General features: G+C 33.3%; 1 protein-coding gene across 3 annotated transcripts in view; it reads right to left on the minus strand.

The window, feature by feature from the left end:
* LOC131802414 (uncharacterized) overlaps window positions 1-22,654 on the minus strand; it is an 83,894-nt gene that overhangs the window by 16,395 nt on the left and 44,845 nt on the right. For 2 of the 3 annotated variants that reach the window (XM_059122618.1, XM_059122609.1), the window contains exons 2-4: window positions 22,211-22,428; window positions 21,889-22,088; window positions 21,450-21,685 (exon numbers count right to left, since the gene is read on the minus strand). In XM_059122618.1, the coding sequence (XP_058978601.1) occupies window positions 21,450-21,685; window positions 21,889-22,088; window positions 22,211-22,428 (654 nt within the window). Of the gene's footprint in view, window positions 1-9,553; window positions 10,397-21,449; window positions 21,686-21,888; window positions 22,089-22,210; window positions 22,429-22,654 lie in introns of those variants that run through there. The other variant, XM_059122629.1, reaches the window with a different exon arrangement.

A 22,654-nucleotide genomic window follows, 5' to 3' on the forward strand; every position in this document is an offset into this window, starting at 1 on the left:
CCTTTAGCCAAAATATTTGAACAAAAACAAAAGAAATATTTTTTTATTAATCTTTCTTTTAATGGTTGATCTTTATACGAAAATTTACAAACCACGTTGGGCGCCATTATTAGCAATATGATGTTATCAATAATAGTAATTCAATGGTGTTTCAAAAGTAAACTTTAACAAAAACCGAAACCTAGGTATTCCCTGCCTTACCCCCTGGTAAACATTACCATCGTTCTCCACTAATAAACAAATGTTGTTTTTATAAAAACAACAATAAAGGGATTAAGTCTGACCATTTTGCAACAATAAAACACCTCAAAGCTAATTTCGGATCCCACGTTGGGAGCCATGCCATCTTTTTTTTTTAGTTAACTTTTTGTTTTTAATGAACATACATCAGAATATGAAAATAATTTTAAAAGAAACATAAAAACATAAAATTCTTCCCATTAGCCAAAATATACGAACAAAAACAAAACTAATATTTTTGGGTCACCATGTTGTTTGCCGTTTCGAAATTTTTTTATCTTTATTTTAAAGATTCACGTTAATCTATCTTGATTGATTTTACTTTTAGCCTATTGGCCTGCTCATAGAGTTTTGAGTACAAAAACATGCATCACTTCGCCAAAAAAGGAAAAATACACACATATTTCTAACATATCTTCTTTGGGCGACCGTATGAAGTTATTAAAACAGTTTTTTATTGTATTTCAAAATCCATTTAACAAAACCTAAAACTCAATGAACAATATTTCGAAAAGACTTTAAGGTTATATGTTGGGTGCCATTCCAACATTTTTCAACATCAAAATCATCTTGAAGGTAATACCAACAAATTAAATCTGATGAGCTTTACCACTAGGTAAAATTCAAATACAATCAAATGTTTCAAATAATTTGTTCAGTAACCGTATTGAGCGCCTTCCCAAAATATATTTCTCATATTTTTATTTTTAATAATTTTAATTTTAATTTCAACGGAGATTTCTCTTTTTTGCAGATTTTTGTTTAATATAATATCGTAATATCACACAAATTGGGCGCCACAATAAAAATGTTTCCGCATATTTTTTAAGGTCCAGATACTGCATTAGGCGCCACTTTATAAAAAACATTAATATTTTTTTTTATTTTATTCCAACAAAAAATGTTGTTCATTAAATTTTTCCAGCATTTCAAATCAAATTAAATTCATAAATGTGATGTTGTTGAACCATGTTGGGCGCCATTGAGTTTTAAGTACCATCCTAAAAAAAACTAATAATTTTTATTCGAAACATATATTTCCATACCAAAACTCATCACAAAAATATTTTATATCTTCCTCTAACGAAAATGCAACACTTCATTGATCAAATTCATAGAATTTTTAATTCAGACAAAGCACAAAAAAAAACGTAATTTTAAATACATTGAAAACAGCAACAACATTCCATATATTTAACACCATCATAAAATAAAGTTGCGAAACTATAATTGAGAGTTCTAGGGAAATGCCATGGAATGTGTTCTAAAAACAATGTTCACACACAGAACCAATAAAAAGTTTTAAGAAATGCGGAACTGTATGAAAGCGGAATTCAAAAAGAAAACTAGGTATTTAATGGATTTTTCAAATGAGGTAAAAGAAAACAATGGTTTTCAACACTACAATGGGATTTAAAACAAATACATTAATTTCTTAAATGTTCATGTACCAAGAATATGATCATGACAATACCATCATATATGCATATGTACGCATCATCCATCATCAATATTTTCACTTTCTTCCCCAGCATCATCATCTTCATTGAGGTTCATGATTATATTTTTATGTTTGTAACCAAACCGAAATGTTAGATTTATTATAATTGGTCCACTATATTCCTATTGTTGTTGTTCATAAAAATACCAGAAGTTTATATGAAGTACAAAACGAACACTGCCTATGGCCCTCATAAGTTCATAAAGCATAACTCTACTCCATAAAACCTCATCTAGATACCGAACATACCTCATTCCTATGGTTTATGGAGATGTTCTATATCGAAGGAAAAAACACAAACAAAAACGAAAGCAAAAACAAAAACAAACAACGCATAAAAACCGCCTTCGCAGGGTTGAAGAAAAAAAGACTATTGTAAACATTTCAGCTCTGGAATGTTGTCCATGTCATAAAGCTCATAATTATGTTTTCAATAAAAAACAGAGCATCACGATTATGAAGTTAATTCTGACTACAACCAACTACTGATGATGCTACTACTCTCTCAAGCCTATGATGTACATACGATCTCAATTTGTGTTTTTTCTTCGTGTCTTCAGTAAAATGTTTATAAAATTGTGGTTTTGTGTTTGTATTACAACTGGATAACAGCAGCGAAAAAATGTTACATTTTGTAAATAAGTTATTTCCTGTTTGATTAAACAAAAAATGGAAGTTTACAAATGTTTTTGCTATTTAAAGCAAGTGATCAGATGTGTGTAACTGTTTTTATGCGGGGTTGTTACGCATTGTTAGCGTGTGGGGAATCAAATGGACAGCAAGTAAAACAATTAAGGGGTTAAAGAAACATAAAATTTATCAAAATACCATTGCCCAAATGAAGATATAATCAGGGAAGGGACTAGTGAAAAAAGTTATTCTCATGTAATGTGGGTCTTGAAAATATAAATTTTGAAGCTTTAGAAGAGAGTTTGTAGATGGCGCCCAACGTCTAAATTTTCTAATGTACCATATAATTGTCTAATTGAACAATAATCGGAGAACATGAAAAATAATAATGTAAATTTGGATGCAGTTCGGATACAGAAAGTGTAAATAAATAGACTTAATTGGTCTGTATATGGCACCCAACATAAGATTGTGGTCTAGAATGATGAAGATTGATATTATATATTTTTAATAAATATTATGATCTTACACTATCGGAATATTTGAATAGTAACTCTTTCCCATTTCGTGTAAATCTCCCTGATCTATGAGAATTGAAGAAGAAATACCGAACCAAATCCCCTTCCACCAATCACAAACCCTGTTACTTTTGTTGTTATACTTATCAAAACGAGCAATGAATACCAAGTACCTACATCATTGAATCTTTCTATTTAATTGATAGCACATCAATTGAACTTTAAAACAAAGACTACTGAGCACCATACAAAGTGCATGCTCTTGAATGGTTGAAGCGCGGCGGCGAAAGAAGGTGTAGTAAAGTGGGCCAAAAGATTACATTCTATACGGTGGCAATTTCCATACCAAAACGAAAGAAGTCTTCTTTCATTTACAGTGAATGTGCTTTTGTTTTTTTTTTTTTTTTTTCGTGTAAATGGATAATCTATATGCAAAAGTGGTTCATAACCACAATGGTACGTGTGTTATTGGTGGTAACCACTTGTTGCTGGTTTTGTTGAGCAGTTTGCTGCAATTTCAATTGGGAATGGGTTTATAAAACAAGCGTTTTGTGTTCGCTTGTTTTCGTTAAATGCGGCCTTTTGATGCCTGACAATTGTGTGTTATCGAAAATCTTTTGGTGGTCTATGGGTGCCCTCTGGAGGTGTAGCACAGGGGAGTCATTGTAATTTGTGAAGGCAATGGAATTGAGTATGTGGTACTTTCATTCTTTTGTTGGGGGTATTGCATTCGTTCCTAGAATCATAGTGAGATTATTGGCTTGTTTTGTTTGCATTATTAATTACATTTCTTTGTTTTTTTTTTCTTTAGAAATTTTAAATTTAAATTAATTGTATCCATGGGAATTTTTGTTAAACTGTCCTCGTTTTTTTATTAAGAAAATAGGACAAACACTCAGCACTCAATTTGCGATCAGGCTATTCTTAGCTGGACTTTACTAAAAATTCCTCAACATATTTGCTCTGTTAGAGAACCTGCAAAAATGTAAAATTTTTAATACGACAATACATGTTTCCTCTATGATATTGCAAAACGAGTAGATTCTTTCAGGATCTCGAAAAGAGCAAAATTTTATATGGAAATTAAAATTCTTAATTAGTTATTACCAATGACTAAATTGTTGGGCGCCACATGGATTAATGTCGTCTCGCATTGGGCGCCATCTATTTATTGTTTAGACGACGATCAGCATTTTAATGAGCATGGGCATTTAGCCTTAGTTATTCAATGCAATTGGGTCCTCAATTTAATTTAATTTTAATTTATATCGCAATATTCCATTCGGCAAATATTGAAAAATTTACTTGCCAAAGAGGTCATCTGAAAATGTTGGCCAACAGAACTCAAGCACCGGCCATAGTGGTGGGCCGCCATAACAGCCGATGGTCGCTCTCCGCTCGTATTAATCGACCGTGCCATAATAATAAATGCCGAATATTATCGCGTAAATATTCTGGAGGGTGTATTAAAGCCTTGGGCACGCAAACATTTTGGCCGCAGACCTTGGACATTCCAACGGGATTCAGCACCATCGCTCTCAGCACGCGCCACCCAAGAATGGTTACAAAATGAGGTTCCTCGCTTCATTTCCAAAGCACAATGGCCACCAAAATCTTCGGATACCAATCTGTTGGACTATTGTGTCTGGAGTATTTTGGAAAGCAAGGTTGGCACTAAAGAATACTAAAGTGTCGCTCAACTCAAGATAGCGCTTCGCCGGGAATGGACCCAAATGCCGCAGAGCAACATTCGGGCAGCGAGTGTCGGTTTCATTGGTCGTTTGAAGGCCATAGTTCGTGCCAAGGGTGACCAATTCGAATAAATTCTAAAATTTAATGCTGTTTCCGATTTTTTTTGCTTTCATTCAATAAAATTTAAAAAAAAAAATTAAAATTATGGCGTTGGACTTTCTAGCAGTTTTTTATTTTACCCTGTATTTGGGCCAATGCCTCCCTTTGTCACCATTTAGCTTATGTTTAAAAAAAATACTTTAAAGCATATGCAAACTAAGCCGGAATTACCTTATAGGAGTTCTTGACTTCGGCGCCGTTTCTACAGAATTAGTTTCTTTTCAAATTTTACAAATGCGATTATCAACCAATCTATAATTGTCAAATATTTAAAAGATAATGAAAATATTTCTTACAGAACCCCTTAAATCCTGAAATTGCTTCATACTCACACTCTGCTACTTGTATAGTATTCACATATCCTCCATTTCCTAATACAATTATAAATTTCATTTTCTTCATATGATACATCCTAAAACAATCTCTCTTCCTAATACCTTTTCAACACACTCCATTACCGATAAGATTATAATCCTTAAGTTCATCTCTCCATAAAAATATTACAACAAAAAAAAATACTGAGTATTTTCCAAAATTTCCAACTAATCTCCCTTAGTCTAGACATCGAGAGCAACGCTTGAGAGATCCTAATTACAAGTACATTAACAATGAGGGAGAAAATTGAAAACTTAAAGGAACACTTTTAATGGACTTCCCCTGCAGCCTTTGTTAGTAGCTACTTCATAAAAATCTTTAATTTCCTTTGCCATAATAAGAACAACAAAACAACTGCAGTGCCTGGAAAAGGGGGGAAACCAGAGATAGAAAAAAGCCTCCAAAAGTGTTTAAAATATCTAGGGCTCCCACACTCCCAAGGGGGAAATGCAGCATTACATTGCATGCATACACATGAACATGTTATTCATATGCAAGACAGCGAATGCGGGGCCACCACCACCACCATAGCTACCATCGCCACAACCACTAGGTTGGGCTGTTGTTGCCAGCAAATCCCTGCAACAGATGTTCAATTTTTTTCTTTCCTTTTTCGTTTTGTAATGATTCTTGTTGCAACCGTTGCCGCCGGTGCTGATGTTTTCAAAGTTGTTAAAGGTAATTTTAAAAATAGAAATTGTAAAAAGATAGCTCGTGGTATTAGTTCGGCGTTTTTTAATGCTACCGCTGCACTAGTAGTTCTTTTGTTTTGTTGGCTTCTATGATGTGGCTGCCTAGTTGTGTTGTTTAGGCGTTTCGTTTTTTTTTTTCCTTTTTCTTTATAAATAGTTTTCAAAACAATTTCTTTGAGTATGGATAGTTCTTGAAGGAAATTAAATAAAAGAGGGGTGTGGTGTGATAAGAATGGTAAATTACGAAATCTGTATTATTATAACAATCCCCTTTCTTTCTCTATATAAAGGATATATTTTATATTTAAATTTTCTATAGAGCATGAGTCGTATTTTCAACACAAGTCCGGGAAACACGGAAGTTATACCCCAAAACAAACCAAAAAATATTTTTTGAAATGGAAGAGAAGATAATTTAAAGTTCACTCTTCCATCAGTGTTTGCTCCCAAAAACTCTGTACATCTCAATCTATAAATTCTGTAGTAAGTTTTGGAACCTTTTGATCGAAATATTTTAAACCAAACTTATTACACCACCCCCCATTTTATGTTTTTTTTTTTAATTTTGTTTTTACTTGCACATCATTTGCTACGTGAAAAGCATTTTGTATTGGTGTGCGTGAACACTTACAGGACCAACATTATACATTCAATGAAGCTACATGTAAAACAGTGAAAAACTAACCACGCACCGGAAATCATTCATATACCCTCTCACTAATACAAATACAAAACGCGCGACCAAGCACAACACGCAGTCACTTAATGTTCAATGAAGATGGCAAAGGGATAAACGCAATTTATTTAAATTTATGCTTCAAATGATGGACTCTACTATATGATTGTCATTAATGGCTAAGGAAACGGGATGAAGAAGAGCAACGTCAGAGGAAGAAGTCACATACATAAACGTAATCATATATTGATGTCATGTTCAGCAATATATAGACACACACACACACACACACTCCAACGCATTTGACAATAATTCATTATTTTAACTCACATTTATGCTAGTGTTTGAAAAACAAATGCTCAACGGCAACAAAGTAAATGATCGTTACATTCGAGAGATATTTATGTGTGTGTGTGTGTGGGTCTTTTTAAAAGTTAAAATAACTGTAGCTTATCTGTACCCTTCAGTTTTGTTAAAGAGTTGCCATATGCCTAAACTCTTCAGTAGAAGTGGGGGAATCGACGAAACACCTACACTTTCTGTATATAATCTTTTGATTTCAGTTTTCTTATATTTTATCCTCGTGGGCGGTCTTTCATTTCAATCATCTTTTGTTCTTGTTCCTTATCTGCATCTGTGTGCATTTTTATAGCTCCCATTAATGGTTTCCTTGGAGGGGGAAAGTTTTACCCTTGCCCCATTGTTCTGTGGTTTTGTGTCAAGCTGTCATTATATTTGATGTCTTTCTGTTCGTTTTGACATTAATGTGATTTAGCTGTGGTAAATGTTAAACAAATGTTTTCTCCTTTTGTTGACTAGCTGTCTATTGTTTATAAATATAACATTTTGTGGGGATTTCTTCTGAAAGGGGAAAACGGGGAACTTTTATATCTTATGAAAAATGCATTCACTTAATAATTGTGATCTACATAGAAACAAGGTTTTCTGAAGTCCAATTTGGTTTTTAAACTTTCAGATTATTATTTACTAAATTTACAGGGTAAATGAAAAAACTGCAGCCGACTTCAGACTGCTGTCATTTCTAAGCCACTAGTCCGACAGCTGTTAAAATTATTCCAGTGACAGCTCATTATATTGTTTGCAAGCGTACAAAAGCATTTTGGTGATAATTTTCCAGAATAAAAGTTATTCGGGATGGAATTCAAGCGTGATAGTGTGATTTCTTTATATTTGTAAAGAAGCGACTTGATCGCGGAAAAATTACACGTGAGCTGAACATATCGCAATATTCCATTCGGCAAATATTGAAAAACGGGCTCGGGGTGAAGCCATTGAAGTTCCAACAAGTACAAGAAAAAAAATAGACTCATAAGAGCTTAAGAGTTGCTTCGCTTGGCCGAAAGTGGTGAACTGCCGAATTTGGTTTTCTCTGAGAAAACATTCATTGTCCAGCAGTTTGTAAACAAACAAAATGATCGTGTTTACTTGCCAAAGAGGTCAACTGAAAATGTGCACATTCAGTTGGCCACCAGAACTCAAGCGACGTCCAAGGTGCTGGTGTGGGCCGCAATAACAGCCGATTGTCGCTCTCCGCTCGTATTAAACGACCGTGGCATCAAAATAAATACCGAATATTATCGCAAAAATATTCTGGAGGGTTTGTTAAAGCCTTGGGCACTCAAACATTTTGACCGCAGACCTTGGACATTCCAAGATCGCTCTCAGCACGCCCCACCCAAGAGTGGTTAAATAATGAGGTTCCTCTTCCTCTTTCATTTCCAGCGCACAATGGCCACCAAAATCTCCGGATACCAATCCGTTGGACTATTGTGTCAGGAGTATTTTGGAAAGCAAGGTTGGTACTAAAAAATACCAAAGTGTCGATCACCTCAAACAAGCGCTTCACCGGGAATGGGCCAAAATACCGCGCAGCAACATTCGGGCAGCGTGTGACGGTTTCATTGGCGGTTTGAAGGCCATAATTCGTGCCAAAGGTGATCAATTCGAACAAACCTAAACTTATTCTAAAATTTGATGATATTTCATTTTGCTTTCATTCAATAAAATTTAAAGAAATAAAATTGAAAATTATGGCTTTTGACTTTGTTGTAGTTTTTTTTTATCTCACCCTGTATGTTTCCTCTACATTTAATAAGTGAAAAAAAACAGGTTTTTTTTTTAATTTTCACTCTTTACCTTCAATATCAAGAAAATACTTTATATCTTTACTTTTATACCAAGAAAATACTTTATCGAGTTTTCTGAGAAACTATTCAAAAAAAAAAAAAAAAAAAAAAAAAATGATTGCCATAAGAAAATTGTCTCAATTTCACTTTAGGTACTTTTCCAAAATGTGATTAACTATTTACACAAAATTCAAATGTAATTCGAAAAATGTCTTTGTCTTCAAAATGAAACTTTTTCCCTTGTATTCCAAATTAATTAATTTGTAAATTGAAATTATTTTATTTATGAGTCGGAATTTTCCATTTGTGATTTAAAATATTTTAGATTGTATTTCGATTATATATTAAAAATATAATCATGTTCTATTTGTATTTTGAATTGTTTTATTTGTAATTCGAATAATTCCATTTGGTATTCAAGTTATTACAATTCATATTCGAGTTATTCAAGTTGCAATATGCAAGGTTTCAAAATACACGATTTTGACAGTTTGAAATTAAATGGAGACAGGTTGAATTGCAAGCAGAATATTCGAAATTACACATGACTGCTTCAAAAATATGAATGAAAATAATTCGATTTAATCTAGAAAAATCTTATTAAAAATTAAATGATTTGAATCTCAAGGGTATTAAGTTTGAATAATAAATTACATATTTCGAATTAAATTTAAATTAAATTTATTTATAATTGCATTATCTGAAGTATGGGTTAATTATTTGCAACACAGTTTTTACATTTAAAAAAATGATTTTTGTTTTAGTAAAATTTCACTGATCCAACAGAAATTTAACCGTGTATATACTGAAAAATCAATGAAAATTAATTTATTTCAAGACATTCATATTTTATTTTTTTTAATATATATTATATTTTTTTTTAATTTCTCAATTTTTAATTTACTTTTCAACTTTCCACTTACCACAACAGAACGTATCCATTTCAATTTCATCCATTTTCAAAACCATCTTTAGTCTTTAGATACTAAACGAGGATTGAACGAACTGATTTTCTTTTTTTCTCAAAATTCTCAATTTCTTTTTAGCCAAAAAATCTAAATTTTTTCTCTTATTTATGATTCTTCATAAAAATTCACTATTTTTGGCTATAATAAATAAATATGCATTTGTTTTTTTCATATGACGTCTATAGTAGTGTAAAATTTTACATTTTTCTTGAAATCTACACATACGATGCGTTGTTAGGAAATGTTAAATGGTTTTTAATCGAACGACAATTGCTTTCAATCTGACAAAAAGTGTTTTTTTCTTTTCTTTAGAGACGCGCGCAAGCGTATGCCAGCGAGACCTTCAACTTCTTCTGTAAAACGCATACACACAACTACTATGTCGAGTGTTAATAATCCTGCTTGGTTCTGGTGTTGAAAAACCTCGTCGACAAAAACCGAAAAAACAAAACTTCTAACCAACAACGAACGTCAACACAGCTCGAATGGTAAATGGCCAACGAGTACGACGAAACGGCCAACTACAAAGAGAGTAGAATTAAACGAAACTCAGAAAGAGAGAACCTATGGCCATATAAATATATTAAGGCGAAAATAAATATATTCTATCTGCCTCTCATGTGGCAGAGTACAAAGAGTGGGAGAGTACGTTGAAACTATAAAGAAAATTAATAAATAAAAATTGTGCATTGAGTATAGACACAAGCAAGCAACCAACTCAATACAAACATGGCTTAAACACACGTCCGAGCCAACTAGACGTATAAGTAATGAAAACGTATAAATTGCTTACTGAACATTATATCCATCCATATGATGATATTTGTCGCCACTGCCACTGCTTTCCGTATGTACGTGGTACGTGCCTGGTTAATAAACAATTTTCAAAATGGTAAAAACACAACAAACGTTTAGCCTCTCATATGCCACTAATACATTGCATAGTTTTATTTTTGTGCCTCAAAATAATTTACAATTTTTAGCTATCCCGCCTTAACGTCTACACAAATGTCTTGACGCCGTTTGTCATATAAATTTGGCGTAGTGTTAATTAAAAATATTGAATTGCCATCTAAAAAAAATGCTTTATGACCAAAACAATTATTAGGTCTTTTGGTAAATGTAACCATTCTTCCATTGTGTATGCATTTTTGTTTTTTTTTTCTCTCTCTCTCCATTTTCACGACTTTAAATTGTCATATTTAGATTTATTAAAAAGAAGTCAAGTCATGGTAGCGGTAGTTTGGGTCTTCTATGATGTGGTAAATGGTTAGACCATATTTGGCCTGTATTAGAAATTTGCTCAATCAAGGAAATACAGTTAGAAATGTCACAATTATGTGGCTTATTAACGGTCTTTAAGACATTTTGGTGTTATTGTGAAAGAAGCCAGAAGACATATTGACGCTAACAGAAGGTTAGCCAATTTGTTGAGTTTTTCATTCAAGCCTATGGCATTAAGCAAATAAATAATTTATCAGATAATCAATTATCACTTATTTTGAAGGGTGTGAAAATTAATTTAAATTTGTTGTAATTTAGGTAATTGACTATAATTAAAATTGACAATTTGTTGTAAAACTCGCCATGGTCATTTTTATAGATTTGGATACATACGGTATTCTATAAGTAGCAGACTTTCTAAAGACCTTTTAAGGGTTTTCTGTTGATAGAGATCATTTAAATGTCCTCTCTTAATAAAAGTTTTTTGAATCTCATTTATGGATAGAAGACTATTACCGTTAGATTAGTGATAGTATACTCTTTATTGCCCCTCTTTTGATAAAAGCGTTTTAAAGCTCTTCTATTGATTGAAGACTTTTTAAAGCTCTCCTTGTGATAAAATAACTTTTTAAAGCTCTTCTAATGAGAAAAGACCTTTTAAAGCTCTTCTTGAGATAAAATACATTTTAATGCTCTTCTATTGACAGCAGCCTTTCAGAACCCTTTTTGAATGGAATACCAGTTCAAGCTCGTATTTTAATAAAATGCTTTTTAAGCGCTTCTACTGATAAAGCACCTTTAAAGCTTTTCTTTTGATAAAAGACCTTTAAAGTTTTTCTTTTAATAGAAGACCTTTAAGGCCTTTGTATAGACAGAAGACATTTTAAGCTGTTCTATTGATAGAAGACCTTTAAAGCTCTTCTATTGATAGGAGAACTTGAAAGCTCTTCTATTAATAGGAGACCTATAAAGCTCTTCTACTGATAGAAAACGTTTAAATCTGTTCTATTGATAGAAGACCTTTAAAGCTATTTTGTTGATAGAAGACCTTTAAAGCTTTTCTATTGGTAGAAGACATTGAAAGCCTTTGTATAGACAGAAGACATTTAAAGCTGTTCTATTGATAGAAGACCTTTAAAGCTTTTCTATTGATAGGAGGCCTTTAAAACTCCTCCATTGATAGAGGACCGTTAAAGCTCTTCTATGGATGCAAGGCCTTAAAACTCTTCTATTGATAGAAGACCTTTATAGCTTTTCTATATCTATATTCGATGATCTCGAATAAATGTTTTTCACAGAAATTATTAGAAAATCACAGAAGTTTCTGGGACATAAGAACAGTTTTCCGTAAAACAGATCATTCCTATAGAGCTTCTTTTTCTGGGTGAATTGTTTTTTCAATATTTACCCAGTTTTTATCCTACAACTAAGTTAGTAAATACTCCACAATAGAAAAACAAGGCAACAATTTATTTCTTTGTTTCCCATCCATAACCCATAAAAGCCACAAAACACTAAATCATGCCAGGTTTAAATCTTAATGTGCATAAAGACGCCAATAAATGGCGACAAAGCTAAAGACAAAACGGCTTTAAACCAGGCAAAGAACAAACAATCAATTAATTCTTACAGGGATCGCATTCTCATTTTTTCTTACTTTTTTGAATTTTTAAACGTGATTGAAATTTTATGACAAAAAAAAACCAACAGAATGACTGCCATCGGTTAAAAATCATAATTTCATTTGAAACCATTAACATATGTAGTAGCAACAATATTGTAGGATTTTAATGGCGTTTTTGTTGTTTGTTTTCGTTAAAATTATTTAAATTGTATGCGAAAAAAAACCTAATGAATTCAGGCATTATTTCTTGTTTGCCAAACATATATACTTGTTTGCCGCTGTGTTAAGCCATTCCCATGCGCATATATCAGGTGTGCGCGCGCATGCGCGTTGTTGTTTTCTGCCTTTTAAGGATTATTTTTTTTTGCTGTGTGTGTGTGTTGTTTTTATTTTATGGAATTTTTTTCTATTTTTTTTTTTTTTGTTTTTGCATTTGATTATGTTAATTTGCTACAGTGTGTTTTTTATTTTGTTTTTTTTTTTACAGAACAAAAATATTGGCTATGTTGGTCACGATTTTATGATTTAAGGATTAACATGAAAATGAATGTTTGCCTCTCGATGTGACAAGGTAAGCTATTGTTTGTTTGCCTTTTAGCTCCTAGTCCTTGGAAATTGTAGAAAGTGTTTATAAATTCCTTTGCTCTTTTCCATGTTGAAAAGCAGAAAAAGAGAAATAAAAACGAAATGCCATGATAATGCCAGAAGTCATGGCATTTGAAATTCTTGGGATTTTTTATCATCAAGGAAAAGGAATATGGTGGTATTTATTGAAAATAAAATGGTTGGTAGAACTATGAGGTTATACCTTGTTTATACTACTTTTTTCAACGCCTCTGATTTTTTGCCACTTACTAGATATGTCTATAGAAACCCGTTGGAAAATATTCCAAAGTCAATGACATATTGTAAGGCCATTTATTTATAGCAGCAGTTTTTAATATCCTTTGATAAACTTTTGAAATGGATCAAAATTAGTCGTTCTAACATATTTAAAGGTCTTCTTTTTGGTTTTCTTCTTTTTTTATTAATAACATATTCATAATCCTGCAAATGTCATTATATGTCATATATGAATTACTTCTACGAAGAAACTTTGGAAAGGCTTTTTAGCTTTGTAGGAAAAACTGATTACTTTTTAGCTTACCGATAAAGCAGAAGATTTGTAGTGTAATGTTCCCAGCAATGATACGCAATAAAATCAGCTACTGTATTTCTGTTTTTTTTTTTTTTTTATTTTTTTCTCCCACTTTTTGTTTTACAAACTCACCATCTGTCCCCTGCGACCATATCAAAATGAACTGCTGTTTTAAGTTCAAGTTCATCTTCAAATAGTTTTGTATGAAAATCACGTATTTATCCAAAAATGCATAAATACATGATGTGGAAAATCTTGATGGTTGGTTGTGTGTGATGACAGATATGTCAAAATTAAAAATTATTGTTGGGAAGAAAAACATAAGACGCAACACAAGTAACAAAATATATACACATACATATATACAACATGAAATGCACATTAATATGCCAATACTGTAGCACTATCTCAACGAAAATATCAAAAAAAAAAAAAAATGAAACCGAAACTAAGGTATACAGAAGTCGTATATTCGATAATAATAACAACCTAAACATAACAAATATTTGTAATTTGAAAATAATTTAAAAAAGTTTTATTATCACTTTACAACAAATTGCCAAATTTTGCCTTCAACTTCCCTATATTTAATTGTTATGGCCATTAAAATAGTTTTAATTTTAAATATATTTTTTCCAAAACGAAAAAAAAAACATTTTACGTATTTATGATTTTCTATTTTTGTAAAACAAAACCAAGGAATGACATTCACTGACATCTATGGACATGTGGCCAAATTGACAACATTTCCGTTGACCATATTAATGGCAGCTGTAATAACAAAAGTGCCAAAGAAAATATGGCCTATGATATCAAGAGGTGGGGTTCTGCAAACACCAGGCAGTGTTGTAACATAAACACCATTAGAAAAAATGTAGGAACTTAACACTCACACACTACCACATAACCATCAATTTTTCAGTAGTTTTTCAAATGATTTTTTTTTTTGTCTGTAAATGGCACGGAAGTGTTTATAAAATACAAATGTTTATATTTAAGCAGCTCGTGCCATTTTCATGAAAAAGTAAGCAATAATAACTGATAGCTTAAAAAAAGAAGCCACACAAACATTGAAAAGAAAAAATAAAATGACAACCAAAGGTAATCACCATATTTGGTTAAAAAGTGTTTCCCATAAAAGTACATGTACTTATATGAAGTTATAAACATTTTCAGCCATTTGCATTGTGGTATTGACATTCTTGAACTCTCTGTCATTTATGCGATGGAATTGTAAACAAATATCAAATGAATTAAAAAAATAAAAAAAGTACATTTGAAAATATCTCGCAGTCAAAATACAGGGTGAGATGAAAAAACTGCAACCAACTTCAGGCTCGTGTCATTTCTAAGTCACTTGTCCGACAGCTGTTAAAATTATTGTAGTGACAGCTCATTATATTATTTACAAGCGTGCATTTTGGTGGGAATTTTCCAGAAAAAAAGTTATTCGTTACGGAATTCAAGCGTGATAGTGTGATTTCTTCATATTTGGCTGGAAAGCCACAAGTGGTGCACTCCAGCATTTAAATGTGAATAAATCTTTTGTGTCTCGTACCATCGCTCGTTACGTAATACTGATAGCATAGCACGACGTCAAGAAAGTGGATGGAAGAAAACAGCAACATCAGCAGAAATGGTAAATCAGCGTCGCAGTGGCCGAAAAATGGCTCGTGAGCTGAAAATATCACAATATTCCATTCGGCAAGTATTGAAAAATGAGCTCGGGGTAAAGCCATTGAAATCCCAACAAGTGCAAGAACTGCCACCACAACAGAAAGAGAATATAGTCTCAAAGGGGTAAAGAGTTGCTTCGCTTGGCCAAAGATGGTGAACTGCCGAATTTGGTTTTCTCCGATGAGAAAACATTCGTTGTCCAGCTGTTTGTAAACAAACAAAATGATCGTGTTTACTTGCCAAGGTGTGGGCCGCTATAACAGCCGATGGTCACTATCCGTTCGTATTAATCGACCGTGGCATCAGAATAAATGCCGAATATTATCGCGAAACTATTCTGGAGGGTGTATTAAAGCCTTGGCCACACAAACATTTTGGCCGCAGACCTTGGACATTCCAACAGGACCATCGCCGCCCAAGAATGTTTACAAAATGAGGTTCCTCGCTTCATATCCAGCGCACAGATACCAGAAATATCTCCGGATACCAATCCGTTGGATTATTGTGTCTGGAGTATTTTCGAAAGCAAGGTTGACCCTAAAAAATACCAAATGCGATCACCTCAAGCCAGAGCTTCGCCGGAAATGGCCGCTGAGCAACATTCGGGCAGCGTGTTCATTGACCGTTTGAAGGCTATAATTCGTGTCAAAGGTGACCAACTCGAACAAATCTAGACTTATTCTAAAATTTGATGTTATTTCCGACACGTTTTGCTTTCATTCAAAAAATTAAAAAAAAAATCAAAAATTTAAAAAAATGTAAATATAATGGCTTTTGACTTTTTTTGCAGTTTTTATCCACCCTGCACCCTGTATTTATCCTACCAAGTTATGAGTGAGGGCGGCACAGAATATGCATGTCGGAGTACCAAGCCTATGGTCGCAGGTTTGAATCTCTGTGTTGGCAAACAAACAAAAACTAAGGGAATAAGAAGTGTTTGCCCGTAAAACCAAGCAAACATTTCGCAGAAAAAATTGTTCGAGCTTTTGTTTACTTGTAAGTAAAAAAACACTTGCGAGCAGGAGTGCTTGAAGAGTAGGAGTTTTACACGAATTTTACTCTCAACTCTTGTCCGCTAGTTACTCCCGTTTGAAAAACAAAAATGGGATTTAAAATGCTCTAAATTGAGAAAAAGTTTTCTCTCAGAGTAAAATCGAGTAAAAAAAACAAATTAATAAGTTACATATGGTTTCTCCTAAAAGTAGGCACCTAAAATGCAAATTTCAATTAAATCTTACAATAATATTTTTATTTTAATTAATATATTTATATCCCTTTCCTCATACACTGTTTCCACCTTAAAGAGTAACCTTGTGTCCGTCTTAGTTATGACGGAAACTATTACAATATAGACGCAAACAAACTAAACATTTAATTTCCAATTGCATTAAAATTCTTTAAATTCTTCCACAACAAATTAGAAAACAATTAAATTAATATTCCCCGCACAATGAGCTATCAATCAAAACACTAGTGATTTATTAGGACAGTTTTGAAAGCGATAACAATCAACACACAGCCGTTGTCTACTGTAAGAATATCCGACAATCTAATGCAAATCTTGTCTTTAAAATCTAATGACAGTCCCCAAGTAATTAAAAAATAAAATAAAAACAAACTTGGATTTGAAAAGCTAACAAAACTGCCTTGGTTCTAACACTTAACAAGCTCGTGGTGGTGGCATAGACAGGTAACCAACCTCTAATCAAAAATATTGGCAACAACAATCTTGACATCCTGTAGACGACAGCAAAAGCGATATAATTTCATCAGCCCCTAGACAAATATATATACATTCATACTGCTTTAGTTTAGCACGTTTACATCGTAAAGTCAAAACGGGAGGGATAAGGTGGATAGCTTGGCCGGGAACGGGTGGCAGGGCATCCAAGTTTAGGCGCCACATTGTTTTTTGTTTTTCAATATTAAAGACGACATCATCCATAAAAATATTCACAATGCATGTCAAAGTTACTGCCTTACAATACAGAAAAAAGGAAATTATCATCATTGTCACTAAAGTGCAGAGCACTCACTCACTCGCTGCTAAAAATAACAATGACAGTCTCAGACGTCAATTGGTGAAGACAACCATGAATTTTACCAACTTGTAATCTACAAGAGTCCCCAACAGTTTTTTGTTGTGCATCTTTTAGCAGTTACAAGTCTGGCTTAAATTGTTTAGGTTTTTTTTTTTTGTGCGCTACTTCTTGTTTTCGTTGCAATGCAAATAAAAGCTGGCATTTAAACGTCAGTGTGACATGGACAATATTGAATTTATGAAATAAAAATGACATTTTCGAAAATGATGGTTAGGAATTAATAAGCGCTGCTGTCTACCTTTGTAATTGGTTTTCGGTCGGGACATCAAGTCGTATACCAAAAAAAAAAAGAACTATTGAGAAACGTCAGCATTTTTACAACTGGCATTAATTGACAGCAGCAGCTATGAGAAGAAATGCAGAAGAATATCTTGCTCGAAAACTTGTTGTAGGTGAAGGGCCCTTCTAAACTGCAAGACTCCTTAAGAGTAGCTTATCTTGGTTTGATGCCTTTCGTAAAAGTCTTCTAGGGTCTTTTTACCTAAGCTGAGGGCTCAGATTGGTACGTTGCTACTCGCTAGTGAAACTAACACGATGAGTAGGAATTTTACTAAAAGTTTACTCACCGCCCTTCTCTTTTATAAAGGAGAACTCGCGAATTACTTCTGTTTAAAAAATTATAGTGGGACTCGAAATGCTGGAAATAGAGTAAGAGTTTACTCTAAGTATAAATTCGAGGGGAAACAATTATTTTATTTAATGATGAATTTTTTAAAAGAAATTGTTTTTATTTTTCCTTGAAGATGAAGAGATCGCCAAGAAGAGTAAAACAGCAGAACCAGGGCACCGGTGTATTTTGTGTACAAAAACAACAAAATCAACCACACTACCATATGTTTTTAGGTACCGATTGGCGACAATACTCTTTAACGTGTTTGGGTTTGATTCATTCGAAGCTATGAATTGAGAAAATACACGCACTGACAAAAAATGAAAAAGTACTCAGCCGAAATATAAGCTGCTCGATTTCTAGTGGATTTTACTCTTATTCAAAAACGAGCAAAGCATACACGCTCGAGTCTCATAAGAAAATAGATATTGCTCAATTTCTGTTTTTTACTCGCAGGAGTACTTCCGCTCTGATTCGAGCGAGTTCATTTTTTATTCGATTTCGAATTTATACCCTTCACCCTGTGAAAATTTCATATATGACCAAATATATTTTCCTTAACATCCCTAAAATATCAAACTTAGGTTTTTTTGATGGAGGATTTAAAGTGTAAACTGAGAATCTGAAATATGAATATCTTATTAATATTATCTGATTTGGTTGGAAATCGGGACCGAATTCTTTGAAAAATCGAATATAGAAGTTTCTGTTATGCCTGAAATATTTTTGCTAGGAGATCAACTAACCGTTGAGAGGCCGAATTATGAAATTGTAACTGATTTGGTTGTAAAATGAAATCAAAACAAAACTAGTAAAAAAGCCGCTAAGTTAGACCGTGCCGAACTTTTAATACCTTCCACCATTTGGATGGAACTTGAAAAAAATTCAAAAATCTTTCGGAAACTACCACTAAAATGAAAACTGTTATATGGAGACTATACGAATACGTGGACCAGCATACAACATTTTTGTCATAGGATGTGGCACCCATTACGAACTTCAAATACGGAATTTGAAATAATTCCGATAAATAATGTCGCTAAAATCATGAAAATACTGAATATCGGGAGGTACCGGTTGATAGGGTCCATACGAATTTGCATACGAAATTTTTTTCCACAGCTTGTATTAACCATTAAGATCTCCCAATACGAAATTTGAAACGATTCCAGTGAATAATGTCGCTGAAATCATGAAAATGCCGAATATCAGGAGGTACCGTTTTATAGGGGCTATACGAAGACGTGGACCGACATGACCCATTTACGAACTTAACCTGCCTACTGGTAAACTATTCACATATGCAAAATTTTAGCCTTCTATCTAAATTCGTTCAAAATACAGCGTGATTACAACAGACGGACAGACAGACAGACAGACAGACGGACGGACAGACAGACGGACGGACAGACAGACAGATGGACATCGTCTTGAAATTTTACGCTGATATATATATATATATATATATATATATATATATATATATATATATATATATACTTTGTAGGGTCTATTATAAATATTTCGAGGAGTTACAAACGGGATGACAAAGTTAATATACCCTCGATGGAATGGTGGAGGGTATAAAAACCCGGAGTCTCCAACAAGCAAGCAGATGTACAACAAAACTTTTCAATTTCCCCTATTTCAGATGAAAAATCATCCAATAACTTTTTAATTTTATAACTCAACGCTTCATATTCCACTTCCAAGAATTACGTTTTACAAATATTTAGTTTCCCAAAAATATTAAGCAATTTATCCATTGCTAAAGTTTTGAATCGATTTTTCGCCTTATTTCCATGTAAAAAACGAAAACTGATTCAAAGAATTATAAACAATGCGAAACAAGGAAAAACAGAGGAGAAATGTTAAGCATCTTTGTGTCTTAAATTCGAATGTTTTGTTTAAAGCAAAGAAAATAGCAGACATTAACATTTACAAGAAGTAAAACACAACAACCAACAGAAAAAATGGAAAAAGAAAAAATAGTGAACAGCAGATGTTCTCTAGAAATACATCCATGTCTGGCGATTGAGTAAATGAATGGAATGAATGATATATGCTTTGAAAAAAAAAACCAAAGCGAATTATGGACACATGTTCATGAGTTCCATGCATCATAGCGATGTGTAAACTCTATAAAATTTGAACACCTCATAAACAATTACAAGTTAACAAAAAATACCATGTAAAAAGATGCAAAAACAGAGCAACAGTCATAGCCATATATCAAAGTTCTCTTCCATTGTAAACATTGTAGCCTGCTGAATATCAACACCATTCCATATCTGGCCATAAACACCTGCCATTACTTGAACATGCCGAAGTTTTCGCCGGAATCATTTATTGCCAGAACTGCATTCTTTGTCTGACCTTTTTCGTTTTACAACAACTTTCCAGTGAGGAGTTATGATGTGCAATATTTTCTTTTCTTTCAAAAAAAAAACAAAGTTTTCTTTCCCTCTGTTTTCGAAACTCAATCAATGAAAGCTGTTGCCTGCCAGCCAACACATCATAGAAAAGTGATGCAGATGCAAAATATGAACTGCACTATTTTGTGCTCAATCATTTCATGTCTTTTTGATTGACTGTAAAAGCAAACATCTTGATGTTTTTTTGGGTGGGGCAGAGAATTGATTTTATGAAGAAAAGGAAAATTATAGAAGACATTTTTTTGGAGTTTAGCATACAAAATACAGGATAAGAAATTCATATTAAAAGGATTTAAATTATCGTAAGAATAGTTACAAAAGTAGTTACCTAGTTAACAAAAGTAGGTAACTCAATTAATATAGGCACCGACGGTAAAAGAGAAGAATACTTCTGTTTGAGAAATTAGAGTGGGAGGCAACATGTTCGAAATGGGTTAAGAGTTTGATCTAAAAGTGAAATCGCGTCATCTGCTCGCCATGAGTAGAATCTGTTCGATTTCGAGCGAATTTTATCCCCTGCTTGAGCTTATTCAAGCTAAAGTGAAAAAGGAGCATGCTCGATTTCTTTTTACTCTCAGGAGTGCCTTTTCTAGAATGCGAGTAGAGAGTAAAACTCGCTTGGAGATTTAAATTTTCAAATTCTATAATCAACGCTCTAGCAAATTTTTGATATTCTACTGTGAAACGAAGTTAAATTTTGCAACAGCATATACTTGAGTATTACGCTTCAAATGTTTAGGAGGAAAATGTGAACAGTTATTAATGCCGTTTTTGGAAAAGTAATTGAAGCATATACCCACTTCTGATATCGAATATCGAAGGAGCTTAGAAAGATTTTAAAGTGGAATCCAAATGACACTTAAACACTTTTTTAGGATAAATTGCTTACGAAACACCAATTTTTGTTTGATTTTATTGGAGAATTAAAATATATTCAAAATCGGAATCAAGAAAATCAACCCAACATCCTAGGAGTTTCTGTTGTAGCTGCCTTTGAAGTGTATTAAAAAAATATTTTAGAAAATTAAAGACAAAACTTACCTCGTCTCCTATGTGAACTACCGCCGCCACGATATTTATTTGGCGATATAACCGGTGGTCGTGGTGCCATCATTTGAGGCACTTCATCGGTTGTTGTTATATTGGAAGCAATATTTTTGTGATGATGATGATTTGAAGATGAAGAAGCATGACGTTCACTAGCATGACGCCAATTGCTAAACGAATGACGTCGTCCGCCAGCTGATGGCAATGTATGATGGTGTGAATGATGTTTGCTAGGCAAAAAAAAACACAAAGAAAAAAATCCCAAATTAATATCATGTAAAAAACATTTAGAGTAACTTTGGCAAATTTCCGCACGATTTGTTGCGGAAAGCCTACAAACAAAATGAACTGTCAACAGCTGCACTAGTTTCCATTTCCCTTCAATGTCAAAAGATCAAGGAAACCGATAAAACTGCAATGTTCTCTTGCTTACCTTGGCGATAGGGGGCCGCTGAAGCAGTCGTCATGATCAAAACTATGATTGGGCGTTGATGTTTCGCTGCAAGAACCCAAACGTTCGCGGCAAGTTTCCGAATGTGAACTCGTCGAACGTTGACGTCTTTGGTGCAGAGATGATGTGATTTGGTGGTGGGGAAGATGTTGGGACATCAATGGTTGTAGTTCAAACGATTGCTAAAATGTTTAAAGCATAAGAAAAGAAAGCCAAACAAAAGCAGAGGAAGTTGTTGAAAAAAAATTGCCAACAAATTATCATAAGGGAAAACTATATAATTTTCTTATTTCTTTCTACTTACATGCTGAAAACCAAATTGCCCTCGAGGACTGCCCAGCGTCAGTGTGGCTGTCGTATCTAGATTTGCCGATGTAATTAGACGTGTTTGTTCCGGTATTGTTACTTTTGGGCTATTTCCTTTGGAGTTGCGCCTCTTGAATATGGAGAAACCTTTACTGGAACTCTGAGAATCTGGTGTCGTCGGTGACTTGGGGTCATTGTAGAAATAATAGGGATTATCTGCAAAAACAAATCAAATAAAAGAGAAAGCAATTAAAATTTTTAGTTACGCATTTCTTTTCACACATTTTTCTGTTAAGTGCATTGTCGTCTGCACACAGATAATTCATTCAATAAAGAATTGTCAGACACTCTTTGTAATGGAATTCATTCATTCATTTTGCCTGCCTGCCATTTGTTTATTTATTCATCTGTTTTAACTTCCGCTTATTAAACATAAAAAATA

This window comes from Musca domestica, unplaced genomic scaffold, assembly GCF_030504385.1.
Source record: "Musca domestica strain aabys unplaced genomic scaffold, Musca_domestica.polishedcontigs.V.1.1 1, whole genome shotgun sequence".
Lineage (NCBI taxonomy): Eukaryota > Metazoa > Arthropoda > Insecta > Diptera > Muscidae > Musca > Musca domestica.